At 33.4% G+C, this 17,399-nt stretch overlaps 3 protein-coding genes across 4 annotated transcripts; 2 read left to right on the forward strand and 1 right to left on the reverse strand.

Annotated features, from left to right (window-relative positions):
* Window positions 1-2,755: 2,755 nt before the first annotated feature.
* Window positions 2,756-4,596, forward strand: LOC132062581 (protein TIFY 5A-like). The gene is made up of 3 exons (XM_059455122.1): window positions 2,756-3,064; window positions 3,758-3,824; window positions 4,047-4,596. Exons 1-3 carry the CDS (start codon window positions 2,961-2,963, stop codon window positions 4,245-4,247), a joined length of 372 nt encoding a protein of 123 aa, XP_059311105.1. The 5' UTR covers window positions 2,756-2,960; the 3' UTR covers window positions 4,248-4,596.
* A 3,529-nt stretch (window positions 4,597-8,125) lies between these two features.
* LOC132063659 (uncharacterized protein At2g34160-like) lies at window positions 8,126-11,397 on the forward strand. The gene is made up of 5 exons (XM_059456318.1): window positions 8,126-8,379; window positions 8,981-9,029; window positions 9,336-9,398; window positions 9,908-9,972; window positions 10,462-11,397. The coding sequence occupies exons 1-5, from the start codon at window positions 8,194-8,196 to the stop codon at window positions 10,609-10,611; spliced, it is 513 nt and encodes a 170-aa protein (XP_059312301.1). The 5' UTR covers window positions 8,126-8,193; the 3' UTR covers window positions 10,612-11,397.
* On the reverse strand, window positions 11,241-17,112 carry LOC132063658 (myosin-binding protein 1-like). Of its 2 annotated transcripts, none has more exons than XM_059456317.1 (4): window positions 17,017-17,112; window positions 15,085-16,215; window positions 13,244-14,600; window positions 11,241-11,552 (listed from the first exon to the last, which is right to left on the reverse strand). In XM_059456317.1, the coding sequence occupies exons 2-3, from the start codon at window positions 16,130-16,132 to the stop codon at window positions 13,246-13,248; spliced, it is 2,403 nt and encodes an 800-aa protein (XP_059312300.1). In that variant the 5' UTR covers window positions 16,133-16,215; window positions 17,017-17,112; the 3' UTR covers window positions 11,241-11,552; window positions 13,244-13,245. The 2 variants fall into 2 exon arrangements, with proteins under 2 accessions (XP_059312300.1, XP_059312299.1); XM_059456316.1 differs by having other exon boundaries at window positions 13,244-14,603.
* Between the last annotated feature and the right edge of the window lie 287 nt (window positions 17,113-17,399).

Below are 17,399 nucleotides of genomic sequence, written 5' to 3' on the forward strand. Positions count from 1 at the left end.
GTGAGTTGGGGGGGTAGTGTTGGGGGTGGGTTGGTGATGGTGGGTTGGTTGGTTGTGTGGTTGGGATAAGGTGGGTAGTGTTGGGTAGGTGGGGGTGAGGGTTGGGGTGGTGGCGAGTGGGAGGGAGGGGGTAGGGTTGGGGGTGGGTGGTGGGAGGGGTGGAGCTGGTGATAAAATTATCCGTACAAAATACCTCTTAATGATATTAAGACTTTGTTCTAGATCTTAATGATTAAGACCTATTCAGATCAAATAAGTGCTTAGATCTTAATGTAAATAAATGCACTTAATGACCTAAGGTCTGAACCATTCAGATTCAGACCTCCATTAAGTGCAAACAAATGAGGCCTTAGCTTTTATAGAATATATATTTTTTCATGAGATAAAACTTTATGTTGGTTTATTATACTTTTTCGTTCAATGTTTAAAGCCTATGAGGGCGTTTATTGTAGATTTATGATATTGGAACCAATAGAGAAATAAAACAAGAAAATTTAGTCCTCAGAAATAACCTTGAACTGCTATTGAGTTCACCTTCAGATAATCAAACTTCTCAACTAGTAAAATCTAAAAGAAAAAATTCAAGCCAAGTAAGTTTTTAAGGTGGTCTGAGAATACCATATGATAGTGATTTTTTACTCTTATTTACTTTCTTAGTTGTCTTTAGTTTATTTTTCACTGGAGAGTAGTAATTAAAGCATCTTTTTGAAAGATTATCATAAAGTAGGAAACACAAGTTATAATTAGCGCTAAGTAGGCGTTTGAACATGCAATTTGTAGCTCAAATTAGAAGTTTTGATTTGAAATCATGTACTGTTTGTTTACGACATTCGAATTAAATTTCAATCTTAATTTGAAATTATGATTTCAAATCCCAAATTTACCTAAAAGGTAGAATTTAAATTCCAAGTTTGTGATTATTTTTTAAAAACTTAAAAGTTGATCTCTAAGTTTATATTTTGCCTAAAAAGACCCATAATTTTAAATTTTGCAAGAAAAGATTGCTCTACATGAAGAGATTGTATGTACCATGTGGAGAATATCTAGTTACTAGGTAGTACCATTGTTGATTTATTGGACCTATGGATCTTTATAAAATAATACTATGTGTTTGAAAGTTTGTAATTATATGTAATTGCAAGTATTTATTTATAAAAAGGAACATGAAGATATGCGATTTATTAATGTGACGCCTTAGGATATTCTCATACCCTGTTTATGAACTATGGTTTACTCTAAGACTAAATAACAGTTGGAGAATTTTTTATAATTTTCACAAATTTTAGGGTTTTCATACTTAAAAGAAAAAGTACAATCTTTGAGATCCAAATTGCATGTCCAAATAAATTTCAATTTCAAATCAACCTGATTTCATCAATGATTTCAAATCAACGGGCCCTAAGAACTATTTTTGAAATTCAAATATGTCATGTTTGTCAAGATTAAGATATTTTAGAAACGTTAAATGAGTTGGCCATAAAGGTAGTTACCAAGTAAGCTTAAGATTGTCAACATCGAATTAAAGTGAAAATGAAAGAATTCAATTCCTTTTTTTCTTTGCAACTGAAAGCCCTAACAGACCTCTTAATTCTTTGCACTTCAAACAACTAGCTTTCCATAATAGGAAAGTCTTTCAAGAGTGGTTGAACTTGACAACTCAATGCTTATCCAAGAAGCATTATTGGGAAAGTGGGAAATATGATACATGTGATGAAATGCCCAATCCCTTTAAAGTAATTAATAGCCTTTATCAATACAATTAACAACTTGTGTTAAATGTGACCTTATGTCTGTTTTTGGCAAGTTTTGCCCTAATTAATCCACAAAATGGGGATAATATATGTCATCAAAAGAATAAAATCAACTAAAAAAGAACAGCCCTCCCTATTCTTGGAAAGGAATCATTTGTCCCAAGTTGATGAGAAAATTAATAGAGATTTTTTTAGATCCTTATCGAGTTTAAGAGGTTGTGGAATTATATAAGTAGTTAAAATGTTATACTAATAATGACAAAACTCATTAGGGACTTAGGGTGATCATTTTGTGGGATATGAGAGAGAGACTAATATTGGAACCTTAGGGGTTAATTAGTGTACTAATCATTAGGTTTATCAATTAATTCCTCAGGCCCAAGATATATGACTTTTTAGCTTAGGCACACCTCATAAGAAATTTACTTAACTCTAGAAAATAAGTGGTATTTTTACTCAATTACCCTTAATTAAACAGTGAATATTTAACATGGTTTCTGGTTTAATTATGTAAAAACCACTTCTCTAAATATGGATATATTTAAAATCTTCCGGATTATGTAAAAAATCATTTATTTTGGAGAGCTAAAAACATCATATAATATGAACCGGAGGGAGTAATGTCTTTAATAGAGATTTACCTATAATAAGAGGTGGACGGATCAAAATTTCAAATTAATTTATTAATAAGTTCAATTTTTAGCATTAAGCTCATTATACATTTGAAATTATGGGTTCTCCGAAGTTAATATTCATTGTAATTTCAGTGGTTTTTATATATATATATATTTATGCTCACTGTCAAAAATATATACTATATGTTACATCAGCCATTACTAATATTACAACATAACCTACTAGTTTATACCAATGTGCGAGAATGACGTGATGTAGGTGAGTGAGTGGGCAGGGGGAATTAGGCATGTGGGCAACATGTTCTACATGACATATATTTATATAGTGATGTATCTTGACTTTGTTTGTAACAATTTTTCATGGATTCTGAACCTAACAATCTCTATTTAGATAGTACTATTCTCTAGCTGTCTCTTCCTCTACTTGTTTTTCATTGCAAGTAAATGCTGCCATCCACCACCAAAAGCTGAGCTTTCCCACACATTATAAAGCTCTGGAAAAAGGCCTTTAATTCCTTCTTCAACTTATAGGCAAATGAAGACTTAAGAATTGAAGTAGAAAGGAAAATTAACAATGGGCATGAAGAGGAAGCCCAGACTTAGCCTTCAACTTTTCCCTCTATTGGCTTCCTCATCCTCCTCTTCTTCTTCTTCTGAGTTGTGCACTGATCACTCTTTGTAAGTCTATTGATTGCATCTTAATATTTTCACTTACCCATCCCCAAATCCTTCCAACTCACATAAACGCATATAGACAATCAAAAGGTTATAGTGTTAATACGATTGAAGTTGTTTTTTCATGAAAAATATTTTTCAGAGAATAATTATATGCTTTGCGGTACTGTTTGGTCTGAGAAAATTTTGAAAGAATATATATTGAAAATAGATAATGATATCTAAAATGGAAGAGCGTGTAATGTCTAGGTATTAGTTGGAGCGAATAATATAAAAGTTAACACTTAAGAAGTTAAGATAGTGGTAAGAAACAAAAAGAATTGCCCATAACTCAGAGAAGTCAATTTTCACGGGAAAAGTTTTCCTCAAAAAGTATATTTTGGTAACTAAACATAAGACCTCCTCATACAAAACATTTTCTTGAAAAATGACTCCTTCCGTCATATATGAATTAAACACACCGCTATATATATATGGTCTTTATTCTTTTCAACTTAAGTGATTAATTATTAGTTTTTCAACTATTAAGAGTAGCTAAGTACATTCCTTTTCTTAAAGAGTAGAGTACTATTTTTGATGTTGTTGTTATTGTTATTATTATTATTCAATGGTAGTTCTTTGGTAGAACACCTAGCATATATTAAGACAATAACTTTTGGTTTCACATAAATGCATGGCAATCTACTGGTCCACAAGAAACAAGCAGATCACAATTCTCTGCAACACACAAGCTGCGGTTTCATGTGATACATCTGAACTCCAGGTAAGCTATCTTATCTTTCTAGAACATTACTCATCAATTATCTAAATTTTATGCTCAATCAAACATGCCAAGTAAAATCAAATGGAGGGAATACTTTTTAGTTATCCTTTAATTTTCATTGTTATTAATGGATTTCTTTCTAATCTTCTGTTGATTATTATTAATTCTAAAATGTAGTTCTGATCTCTGTTTAATTTGTTGTTGGATTTTTTTGAAGCATAGGCCTTGGCCATATTATGGCATGCAAGAAGAGAAATGGAAGAAAAATATAATATTAGTGGATCAAATTCGAGAACACCATCTCTGCAATTTCAATTGCATAGACCTTATGGATTGTCTCTGAGAAAGTCTCTTCAAAGGTTTCTGCAAAAAAGAAGAGGCAGGATTCAAACAGCCACTCCCTACCAAAACCAAGGAAAATGATCAAGGAGATCGTGACAAAGTTTGTCCTGATTTTCTTATCTTATTTGAATTTTTTATTCCGGAAGGAGGCGCAAATATTTACCACAATTGGTTTTTATTTTTCCTAAAAGGAAAATTGTTTTTTTTTGTTTTTTGTTTTTTTGAGGAAATGAATTTGGAATTCTATACATTGAGGATCTTTCCTTTTCACTTTATAATAACATTCACAATGTAGTCATTTATGGTTGGAGAGTCATGTTTAGGGTGAGAATTTATTCGTTTGATAATTTTGTAGTATCTTCTACTCTGTAATTGTTTATCTCCTCCCATATGGATGTAGATAAATTGAAGAAACCACGTTATATTATTATCATTTGATATATTTCGTTTTTGTTTCTGATTTTTATTGTTATTGAAAGTTTTCTTTGCTAACTTCCGCATGACACCTGATTATTTCGATTCCAAGGGAGCGATGACCTCTATGCATTTCATGAGATAAAAAATAAAAATAAAAAGCCTAACCATCAATAAGGATTATAAGGAAGAATAAGAAGAAAAGGGGAAGATAAAGATGATTAATAGACAAATTCAAAATTTAGAGTTTAATGATTTAAAATGAGTGTCAATCTTATTATGTGTATATTTTAAATATTTTTTATGTGTATCAATAATTTGAGCCGAAAGCATATTGAGTTCAATTGAATCTACCGAATTCAGCCTCTCCAAATGATGATGTCAATTCCTAATCAAAATTCTTTTGTCGTAATTATCCGCAGATGATTATGATGTTGAAGTTAAGTTAACAAAATGATTTTTTTTTAGCTTTCTGAACATAGTACTTAGTAGTCCTTTTCTTTTTTGTCCTTTCAATATTTGACTCATTTTATTTTACATTTATATAAACCTCCATTTATAATATCTACATCATATAATAGGTCACTTGGAGGTGTAACAATAATAGTGAAGTGCATGATCATCAACAGATAATAATCGTTTCCCTACTTTAAGGATTTGAACAAGTAAATTTGAGAATTCGTGCCACAGATCTAGTTGTGGAGTTAATATACATATTTGTACTGCAAACAAAATTTTAATCTTTTATATCTTGATCAAATTTATACAAGATCATATCTAAAATTCACTACCTTCTCGTAAACATTACATAGTTTGTTCATAATATGGCACATGATAGTTCCAAATTAACCCGTATTGACTATGATTGTTTACTACAACTGACATAAGACCATATCCACCGAATAATAATATTAATACGGCCAAGGAGGTTGAAAAACAGGAGTTTGATATTGATCCCAAAAATTATCGAGCAAAGTCCTCATGATTAGCAGTTGTATAAGAACCACAGGCCCCAAACCACTTCGTGCATGAATTATTATGAACGATGTGATGGCGTCTAGAAGACTGATAATTGAGGCGCCTTGGAGTGTTTTGCCGATTATAGCCTTGTTGTAGTCTACCTAGAAATAAGAATTTTTAATTAAAGCAAACATTAGGAAGAATTTTTAAACTTTGAGCTGAAAATATTCAAACTTTTAGGCCATTGAGAACTCAATTGAACTATTGTCATTCTAATAAACAAAAATTAATCCCAGCGGTTTAATTACTAAGCGGTTGAACCTACAAAACTAAAAATCCAAAAAGGGAAACAAAATGGACGGCAACATAACAAATTGAAATCACAAATTAAATGACCATAAAAATGAAGTTAAAAGTTCGAATAACGAGATGTCAAATGGATCTGAAGCACGCCTAGTTTCACATTTCACTTTCGTGGAGAAGACAACAGGGTTAGTTGGGTTTCTTTTTATTACAGGGTTGGATTTAATGGGTGGGTCGGGTTTAACGTATGAAAATAAATATGGCCCGAAAATACAGTAAATGGACAAATATGACCCTAAAGTTGAATGTTCTTTGAGTTTGAGTAGAAAATAACGTAAGGAGGATACTTTTGAAACAAAAATTGCAAAAATGCTTTTTTTTTTTTAATTGAAAGAGCAAAAAGGCACAGAAAATACCACTCCATATTCAAGACCAAAAACACAAAGTTCTTGTTAATTGAAAGAAAAATAACTTCTCCTATTTATGAGCACACTCATTTTCATATAGTTTAAAAAATACACCATATGTATTTGAAAACAAAATTGTTTAATTTTTGCTACAAAATGAAAGTCGTGTCACAAGACGTGAGTATACCACTTTCATGCATGCTATCAAGAACTTTTAACTAATTAACCGATGGACATTCTTCTCGATCCAAATATTTTTATTCATTACGGTTATGCAAGGGCGGCTAAATAAAATTAGCGGCATAAAGACAACTTTTAATAAAAAGCCTTAAATATTTTAAATAGAATTTATGTATAAATAAATATATGAAAAGAAATTAGTGGCGTTGTTGTTTATGTACTTATTGTTTATAGTGTACTTTTACAAAATATAACCTTTAAGCTTACAACAAACATCTGATAGTAATATTATTACTTATGTTGGTCATGTTAATCTAAGTTGATAAGATGATAGTCATGTGTTTACAATACATTGCGTTGGATCTTGTTCTAAGAAACTGTATTTACTAAAATGAAGATTTCATTATTAGATAAAATATTCTATTGTTAAAGGAAGAAAAAATCTTTCTTTCCTTTAGATTTTGTACCTTTTTTCCTACAATTTTGAATATTTCTTTAAACAAAATAAAAATCATAAGTTCATTAAAAAAACTGGGACTTAGAGCAAAACTTTTACTAGCCTCTCCCTTGAACCGTCTCAGGTGATGAGGCATTCCTTATCATCTTTTTGGCACTGAAAAATTCATCTAAATGACTTTCTAAAAAAGTTGGGCTAAGCTGAATGAGACTTTGCAGCATTATTTTCATAACTTAAATGATCGTTTAAGCATTTAAATTTATTTGAATTAATTGAAAATGAAAAAACAATGGAATGGGAAATATTAAAGACCAAAAGCATGATGTTTTCCCGATATTTAAGAGAGGGCTAAAGTCATAAGCAGCCCCCTAAATTTGTCCACATCTTTTAACTTGACACTCAAACTTGTTCCTATTGAACACTTCAATCTTAACAAACCTGTATCTATTAGACATAAAATGATATATGTTAAAAAATGGTCTGTGTAACTCCGCAAATATTATAGCAAATGGACGAATGAAATGATGACACGTGGCCAAAAAGAGTGAAAAAAAAAAAAGTAAAACTATTTAAATAATCTAAAAAGATATTCCAAGAGAAAAGGGAAAAGAAAAACTTATTTTTGAATTGAACCTCACCTGAACACTCCTCTAAAAATAATTAATGAGTAATTATTATTTGGACTTATTTTACGCACTTAAAGAGAGTGAAGAACACTTTTTTGTCATATGAGCATTTTGTGTCTAATAGGTATACATTTGTTAAAATTGAAATGTTTAATAGGAATATATCCGAGTTCGAGGGTCAAAGTGAAAAATGCCAACAAGTTAGAGGGCGCTTATGACTTTAGCCTAAACAATGTAATATATACCACTTGCTGTCAAGAGTTTTAAATTAATCAATGGACAGTCTTCACCCGTTTATATTCTCCAAAATGCAACTGAAACTTTTTTCTCAAGTAAAATAAGGTTGTTTTGGATGATAAATTAATAATCTTAAATAGTCCCGAAGTAGAAGCAAGACCAGAAAAATCACTAGTAGGTCTAGTAACATGCATAACCACTGTTCTTATTTTTTTCAAATGCTTTAACAACCAACCATTAGTACTTGTTTGTCCTAATTAACTACCAATGGATGTTTACTTGGTCAAAAGACACGTACGGTATGGAATTGTTTCCTATTGAATCGGGCCTCTCTATTCCTATCTTTATTTAACTGTCTCTTATACTAGTTTTCCAAGCTAGATTAGAATAAGTGACAAATTAATTAAGGGGTAAAGAGAAAGTGTGTCATTAAGAGAGAACTAATGACAATTGAAACAATGGCACCTGTAGCAGCACCAACACCAGCAGCCACAGCAGTAGCACCAGCATCAGCACCAGCAGCTGCACCAGCAACCAACAACAATAACAATGAGGCTCAGAAAAAGAGTAACAGAATTCAAGTGTCGAACACCAAGAAACCCCTCTTCTTTTATGTCAACCTTGCTAAGGTATACAACCTCATTTATTTTTTCGTCGAGCACTGGCAGATCTAGAATATAGATGCAATGAGTTTGACAGAACTCACTGACTCTAAACTATGAATTTGTTGATGCTAGTCTTATGTAACTAAAAGAATCAAAAGCTATACCTTCAAAAATTACATGCATGCTACCAGAATTATATTGCTCGGACTCTTCAAAAATGCCACTAAATGCTTATCGATCCTTCAAAGTTAGTGCATTGGAGGATCCACGCACAACAACATTTTTGGAGAGCCCGTGCAACATAATTCTGGTAACATGCATGTAATTTTTGAAGGTATAGCTTTTGATTCTTTTAGTTACTTTCCTCATCTTTGACACACAGCTGGATCACGATTAAAGGGGATTGATTACTCATCCAATTAATCCACTTGATCCACTATTTTCTAAGGAATAAATGTTTTTTAACATCTTATGATCTTTTTTTTTCTTCTTTAATTTTAACAAAAGGTAAGGAAAAGAAAAGGAAAGTTTCTTTAAATCTCTTTCTAGTGCATAAATCTTTTGAAGTATGTAGTGATAGAATGCTAGTGCTAGGATTATATACTTCATTTTCCAACTTGTGCAGAGGTACATGCAGCAGCATAATGAGGTTGAGCTTTCTGCTTTGGGAATGGGTAACAATCTTCAATCTCTTTTTTGATTTTGTTTTTAAGTTGTTCTTCTTTTTTCTTTTTCTTTTTCTTTTTCTTTTTTTTCTGTTTTTGTCAAACTTGATTATCTCGATCATAAGGCCATTTCTATGTTAAATAAACAAATCAGTTTATTTCCAATTTGTACCAAACTCAAACAGAACAAAAGGACAAAAAGGATGATAGAAGATACTTTAGCTTACTTTTTTAGCATGATTGTTTATTTCTGATGTTGATTCGAATGTAATAGATTTTGTTTTTGCTAATTTGTTTATGTCAAATTGTCAATAGCCATCACTACGGTTGTCACAGTTGCTGAGATTTTGAAGAATGGTGGATTTGCCTTGGAGAAGAGTAAGTAATTGTGTTTACTCTTTTTAGGTACATTGAAAAAACTAAATAAATTTCTTAATATCGTTCAAAAGCAACATGGTTAAGTATGCTAGGAAAAGAGCTCCATATTTTTGAGCGTGTCTTCCAAGATTAGCAAATCTTGTGCATGCTTGAGCCCTTCGTTCGGTAGAAAATCTGCACATTTGTTTGCGTCCCTCCAGATGTGTGATAGTGGCGTTGTTCACTTCCAACAAATATCAACAATCTTGCACATGCACATTTATCGTTTAATTTTGGTTAAGAGATTGAATTCTTACTTTAATTTGTAACTCTTATGGTTAAATTATTTGATCCAATATAAACACAACAGAAGTAAAAAATTTCCCTACCTAACACATTACATAGTTTTAGATGACAGGAAAACATACTTATTTAGCTTTTGACAATTAAAAAAAAAAATGGTATAGAGATTTTAAAAGTATTCATTTCTTGGCCAGCTAACTAATATAGTTCTCATGAATTTGATGCAGAAGTTTTAACATCCACAGTTGGAATGAAAGATGAGGCCAAAGGCCGCATGGTTCAGAAAGCAAGAGTAAGCAATTTATTCTTTAATTTGTTCCTTTTAATTGTTGTATTATGTTTTCTTTTCTTTTTTTCTTCTGTTTTTTTTTTCTCTTCCCTGTACAAAGCATACGTACTACTAACCAATTTGCATCACTATTCTGCATTTTTGCTATTATCTCTTACATTCTTTCCTAATCCCTCTTTAAACATCTCTCTGAAAAGATCATCTTAATAACAACTTTATTATTTTTATGATCAACGTTAATCCTCCAAAAAATGTTGTTGCACATGTATCAGATCTAATCCTCCAAAAAATGTTGTTGCACATGTATCGGATCCTCCAAAAATGCATAATATTTGGAGGATCTGACACAGATGCAACAACTTTTTGGATGATCCGAGCAACATAGGTTATGACAATTGCCATGTGGTCCATATTTTTGTCGGATCTCCTGCAAAGCGGGAGCTTAGTGCACCGAGCTCCCTTTATGATGACGGAAATTTTGTGAATTTGCAGATTGAGATAGTGTTGACGAAGAGCGAGAAGTTCGACAAGCTGATGACACCAAACAACAATAATAGTGACCGTGCAGTAGCACAAGATGGTGCAGCAACCAACAAGAATACTACTATTGCCAATGACAATAAGGAGCAAACCAAGAAGTAGAATTACTTCTTGTCTATGCTCAAATCTCATTCTTACTGTATCTCAGTCTAGATATGAGGATGCTACATATCATACTATTCTGCTATTATTTCTTATTATACTTTTTATTATTATTACTACTATTAAGTTTAAGTTAGAGAGGCTAAACACAGAGTGACAGCAAAGGCAACCCTCAACAAGAGTGTTGTTTGTGAGTTGTGGCTTTTTAGGATTTGCCTCCATATAACTTATAGAGTTTGTCACATTTTGCAGTTCCCTTTTTCAAACTTGTATCTCCCAAAGATACAGCACATATATAATATGATTGCTGTTTTGTTAGTTTAATTCTGCTGCCTCTACACATTGCTCTAGCCATTTTGTTTGGATACTTTATTTTCTCCATTCTTTAGTTTTTCTGTTTTGAGCTATGTTGCTCAGACTCTTCAAAAGTAATATCGTACGTGTGACTGACCAAAATGCACAACTTTTGGATGATCCGACAGGCCCCTAGACATTTTGGAAGAGTCCGAGCACACATGTTTTCCAAAAAAGTAGGGGATTCTACTTTTTTCATAGTTTTATTAAAGGAAAGCCATCCTGACTGAAGAAATCTGAAAAACAAGAATAATAGCAGATTAGATAGAACAAAGTTTATCACAACAAATTCAATAATCCACTATATTAAAATCAGGACTCAAGCCACTCCAGCAGAACTTTACATCAAATTCTCTTGAATTTCAACTTTACATGCAATCTTTACTCAAACCTATGTAGTAAAATGAATCAAAAAGGGGGGAAAAAAAAAAAGGAAGGATGAAAAAGCAAGAAATCATTGGAAAAACATATCACACAATGCTAAATTGCTGCTTGTAGCCTTCTACTAATGGGAGAAACCATGTTCACAGTTCACCCAGAAACTGTACACTTCATGCAGTAGGAGAAAGAACCATCTTTAACTTAATCTGCAAAGAATTCAAAATGAATATGTCAAATAGAATCTTTTGCAGCACCTAAAGCAGGGAAAATTTAATAAAAAATAAAAGCATAAAACGCGGAAATGGGGCAACGAAATAACAAGGAATTCAACTGATATGCAAAGTAGGATTCGGGGAGTGGACGACTTCAAGCATATATATTAGTTTCAGTCCGGACTTCTGTTTATGACTGCATTTCCCAAGTCAGGAGTCTTTATCAATATCAACATGCAAAATCACTGGTTTGAAGAGGGAATTTGCTTACAATTACCGAGACTCGAGATAACAAAATTTCCATGGTGCAAGATTTCAGGAAAGGCTATCTCTAATCAATCGGGCTAGTATCAGTAGAAAATGACCATATTTACAGCATAACACAACAAGTGAAATATCCACCATGCCATTTTTCAGGAAAACAATAAATTCCTAAAGACGTATATTGCAAATCAAGCAACTATTTTGTTATACGAACTAATTTATGTGGGATTCTTTGTGCTAAACTTAATACTCCCTCCATTTCAAAATAAGTGGTGTTTTTAGTTTGGCACACCTCTTGAGAAAATTACTCATTCATAGAAAGTAAGATGTATGTTACTAACTTAATAGGTACCTTGAAAAAGATGTAGCTCTTCAGTAGTTTCTTGGTTATGTAAAACTCTCTGTGTTTAAATAAGGGTAAGATTGGAATAACATAATTAATGCCTCCTTGATTATGTGAAACACCACTTATTTTAAAACAAAATGAAAAGGTAAAAACACCGGTTATTTTGAAAAAAGTCTTAACCTTTCTCACACTTCCAAAATAATCAATGAAATCGCATCAACTCAAAACTATGACCTACATTACCCCCAAGGGCTTTGGTTCCCACAGCAAAGGTAGTAGGTGAAACAAGTATGAAATTCAAGTGGAGAATGGTATAATGAACGGTCTACCAAATCTCAAAGAGTTATCAGTCATGAAACAAAGTACTTTGATCTTGATTTCAAATTATATATGGAAAAAGAACTCATTTGAAAATTTATTTCTTCGGAAGATGCAGCAATAGAAGTTTCACTATATTATTTGCAAGAATCTTTGAACCTGTTGACCATACTTGCAAGAATCGAAGAATGTCTCTATCTTCTCCTATCTCATTGATTTTTCTGTAACTTTAATGCCTACAAACCATTACTTCTAGCATATTAGCATTACTCTTGAATTTCTCGTTACACTCGTAAGTCCATAACGTACAGCATATCGAAGGTATGAGCCTTCAGTGCAGAAAATTCAACACCTAAAAGCCCAAAATTTCTACTGCTATTGGTGCCAGATGTCCATTTGCACAACTTCAATTGTTGTAATTTCACAAAATGATAGAATTCATCGCATCTTTATTGACCTCATAAGCTAATCAAACTGAAACAAGAAAGCAAAGAAACATATGGACTACGACAGAACATGCCATGCATAAGACGTTGTAATCAATTTTCACCTACATTAGATGAGATTTTCTAGAAGAACAGAGTAAGGCAAGACAAGCCATAGGGAAAATAAGGTGTTGCCAACTGAAAGTCATATACCCTAAATGAACATACTGCACAGCTAATTACCAGTCATTGGAAAATCAAACTTCCATAACCCTAAGGAAAACTAACTCCTAGTAATAAGTAGATAGATGTGCCATTCATAAGGTATTCACCTTTATTTCCGTGCAAGTTCACCACTTGATCTATCCAAAATAAAATGCAACTGCCGTAAGTGACCAGAAATCTCCTCAATGAGTCGAGATCCCTCATCTCCATCCCTCGGTGAGTTGATGGAATGCATAAGAAAGCTGTGTTCTATCCCAAGTGCTTTCAGTCTGCTGCTCAAAACTGATAAATCAACTTTCAGATTCTCCATTGTGTCTGCGATTGGCTCTAGGTGCACATTTGGCTCTATTTCGCCATTATTTCTAGAAGACTCCTTATGATCTGAGTCTTTAGGATTGCCCACTTCAACCCACTCATCTGCTGAAAACTCGGAGTTAACATTAGCAATGACTTGGCCAGCCTCATGCTTAGAGAGCAACTGGAGCTTTTCTTCCAATATGTCCAAACAAATCATAATTTGTTCTCTGCTCCCCTTATCTATGTTATCGACTCCAGATGATGTCTTCATCTCACAATTTCTACTGCCGCTAGTTGGTTTATCAGCATTTACATCACCAGGAACAGTTGAACTGCCATCACTGCATATTGTATGAGCTTGCTTAGCTTTATTTGAACCATAACTGGCCTCAAGCGCATCCTCAAAGAGAGCCATGTTTCCAAGTTTCTTCTTGTAAAGTTCAAGTTCAGCTTCTAAATCTTGAATCTCTTTCTCCTTTTGTGCAAGTAGATCATTTGCCTTCTCCAGTGCTTCATTGTCATATTCAGCTTGTTCTTCCATCATTCTTAGGCATTGCAAAGCTTCCATGTGAAGTGCTGCCTTCTCCTCTTGTAATCTTGTAATCATTGCCATTGCCTGATTCGCAGCAACTGAGGACGCGTTTCTCTCTTCCTCCAACTCTTTATAGAGAGCTGCCATTAGTTTTCTATCATACTCAACCTGTCGTTTTAAGCGATCAGACACACTCTCACCTTCGATTTCACTCACTGCGCTTCCTTCCAGAGACAAACCAGATTCATTTCTCTCAAGCGAGATCCTTTTGTGAAGTAGCTGCATTCCAATAATTTCCTCACCATTTACAGACACCCTCGGGCTCATCTCACTCAATATAGTATCGGTACCACGAGCAGCAGACAGTTGTCTAAGTAGGACTTTTAGATCTTCACTCATTCGTGTAGAATCCTTGAATGACCTCTGCTCCAAAAACTTACCAGACAATTGCCTTGCTCTATTGCCAACAGCTAGCTTATAAGCATCGCCTAGATCAAAAGAACCAGCTGTTTGTAATCTAACCTCATTTGGGTCTGATTTAGAATCCAGTTCTGTTTCCCTCTTTGGGATATCTTCACTTCTTGCCCTGGGGACTTCCCCACAACCTTCAACAACTTGGTTGCTAGTCTCACCTGCTGCTGTAGAAATCATAGCAAGATTTATAAATACAGAAAATAGTGAGGTAAATCATTATTAAAGGTGGAAAATACACTTGATAAACCAACCTCAATTTTACTTAAAGCTATTCAATAGCTCTTTGCGTGTTACATGAAAATAAATAAACTGGAAGAAATTGAATGATTTCAGTTAATTGAAAAAGTAGTTGAATGATACCAGATAATTATGCTGCTGCAATAGTTTCCAAGTAGGAAGACAATTAACAAAAGTAACAGTTTAAAGAACAAAAATGGAAAAAATGTGAACTCCATTAATAATTTACTTTTCTTAATCTTCTTCCTATTTAGAAGTTCAAAAGAGAGGGCAAGCTTAGTACAGCAAAAGTTCAAGAAATTACTCACTCTAATGCATTTTGATCTTGGGGAACAAAAAAAAGATATAGAGCACTCACTAAAATGGATAACAAAAAGAGAAATGAAACAATAAGGAAACAGAACTTACAGGTCTCTCTTGCTACGTCAACAAGAATATCGTTGACACTGGACAAGGGGATGACTTCATCGAAACTTATAAGATCAGATGGGACAGATACATCAGTCTTCTGTTCAGTCTGCTGCCAGTTAAATTCCTCTAAACCAAGCGCAACACCTCCAGTTGAGGTCACAACAGACGCAAAATCTCTAGCCTTTAAGTCTATTTCTGGATCAAGAACTGATGGCTCAACCACTGAAGCCGAATGTATTAATTTCTCAGTAGCAAAGTCATCAGTGACAGTAAAAATCTGAGGTTCCGGATGCAAACATCTATCAGAAGAATCATCTATCGAATAGTCCCTTGCACGGATTAGAGGCCTAGCACAATCACTATCCGAGTGAGCAGCTTCTGATTCAGAATCGGAATTAACCTTGACCTTTTTGTACTCCAAATGAGGCAAAGGAACCACGACTGATGTAGATGGTTCGTTTGCAGACTCCTTCGTGTCACCCCCCTCTTGTCCATTAGTCAGTTCAGCTGCATCAGCGCACGAAGATGTAATCTTGAACAACTTTTGGGCATATCCCCTAGAAACACATTCCTCTTTACAACAATAACATTTTCTTATTCCCGAAGAACTCTTGGTTTGCTCCTCATCAGCAAGGTGAGGATCTGCCCCAAGTTTCCCGACCAGTAATCTATAGGTTTCAACATTCGACTTATTTACTGTGGCAAATGAGAAAAGGCAATTCTCGCACATCCCATGAACATCAACAAGGTTGCTGTGAGAATGACAAAGAACTAATGAAGATATCTTCAACTTATGACCAGGGCAGATTAATTCCCAGTAAAATCCAGCCCTTTTCTTGCCAAGAACATGATCCAGCCTCGAGCAAAGCAAACATGGAACTTGCAATTGGCAATACTGGGCAAATTTTGTAACTAAGTAGGCGAAACCACCGTCAATAAACAGAAAAATCATGAGCATCCATTCAAGGAATGCTGAAGTTAAAGCTGATGTTATAGTAATAGGACCTTTAATTTTTCCTTTACTAAAGGCCCCCTTTACATCCATAGTTGTGCAATGTTTGAATGATAATTGAACACAGCTACCAAGAAATTTTTTAAACTTTGGCACAACGAAATCTGTGATGCACCCTGCAATGAAACAGTAAAAATATGTCAAGAAAACACGAACAGACTTCAAACGCATGTGATTCAGTTCAATTACACAAAAAAAAAGTTGCCTAAAATCAATTTACAGAACATTAGTATCATTTTTCATGTGTCACCATATTATCTTGAACTACAAAATACCAAAGGTAGATTCCAAAAAACATAGAAAGGAAACTCAAAAGTTTCCATTTCTCAGATGAAGGAAACAAAAAATGTAATAGTACAAGATGCATAATTCATCAGACACTAGATGTGCAAGTCACTTATCACTAGTTATACAACTGCAACATAAAGTCCGAGCTTCTGCTTCAACATATTATGCCATATTAATTCAATCCAAAATCACCAAATATCAACTTTTACCGCCATTTTTACTTGCTACAGACTTTCCAAACCCAAAAAACTTCTATTGGGGTTCATTCTTAGAAGCCAAACAATCAAACCACATAATTATAGTAACTTAAGTGCTCAAATTAATCCAAATAAAAAACACCAGTTCTCAAACAAGATACAACACCCCAATAACATAGACAGAATCTGCCACAGACATCAAAAAAAATCTCAACAAACAGTCCTAGCAAAGCCTATAGAACAAAAAAAAACAGGAATCTTTTTTTTTTTCCAAGAATTTGATCACCAATATAATTAATTAAAAAAAAAAAAAAGAGCTTTTGCACATATATAGCAGCAATTTCAAGGTAAAAAGTAAAGGAAAGCAGCAGATCATGATTAACAAATGAAACTGTGTTCAATTTTATGGATACAAGAAACTGAAAAATATACCTCAAAGGACAGCCCTTTGTAAAAAAATTCCAAAAGCCTCAAACGAAAAAATGGAGAGATCAGACACATAATATTATATATATGGGGTACATTACATGTACCTATTTAATACTTTAACATATAGTTTGAACGTTTCTGTCGGATATGCACGTTGTTATCAACAGTGAAGTAAATGAACTAAATTGCATAAACGTCCCTCAAGTATTCAATAGCTCAATTTTAGTACTCATCTTTAAGTAGTCTAATTCAACTTTAGTTTTTCTTTTTCCACGCATTCACTTTAGTCAAATAGGGGATTTTGGAAGTCATATATTTTCTTTCTTGATAATTGAAACATCAGCAAATACTATCGGTTAGTAATTGTCTTGGTATTTTAAAAGTCA

The sequence above is a fragment of the Lycium ferocissimum genome, chromosome 7 (genome assembly GCF_029784015.1).
Source record: "Lycium ferocissimum isolate CSIRO_LF1 chromosome 7, AGI_CSIRO_Lferr_CH_V1, whole genome shotgun sequence".
Classification (NCBI taxonomy): domain Eukaryota; kingdom Viridiplantae; phylum Streptophyta; class Magnoliopsida; order Solanales; family Solanaceae; genus Lycium; species Lycium ferocissimum.

Bases quoted from the DNA above. Each gene is read 5' to 3' on its own strand.
- LOC132063659 (XM_059456318.1), top strand. From the start codon at position 8,194: ATGACAATTGAAACAATGGCACCTGTAGCAGCACCAACACCAGCAGCC. The intron at 9,030-9,335 runs GTAACAATCTTC...AATTGTCAATAG, and splicing joins GCTTTCTGCTTTGGGAATGG to CCATCACTACGGTTGTCACA. The intron at 9,399-9,907 runs GTAAGTAATTGT...AATTTGATGCAG, and splicing joins TGGATTTGCCTTGGAGAAGA to AAGTTTTAACATCCACAGTT.
- LOC132063658 (XM_059456316.1), bottom strand. From the start codon at position 16,132: ATGGATGTAAAGGGGGCCTTTAGTAAAGGAAAAATTAAAGGTCCTATT. The intron at 14,604-15,084 runs GTAAGTTCTGTT...TGATTTCTACAG, and splicing joins TGACGTAGCAAGAGAGACCT to CAGCAGGTGAGACTAGCAAC.
- LOC132062581 (XM_059455122.1), top strand. From the start codon at position 2,961: ATGGGCATGAAGAGGAAGCCCAGACTTAGCCTTCAACTTTTCCCTCTA. The intron at 3,065-3,757 runs GTAAGTCTATTG...CTGGTCCACAAG, and splicing joins TTGTGCACTGATCACTCTTT to AAACAAGCAGATCACAATTC. The intron at 3,825-4,046 runs GTAAGCTATCTT...TTTGAAGCATAG, and splicing joins GTGATACATCTGAACTCCAG to GCCTTGGCCATATTATGGCA.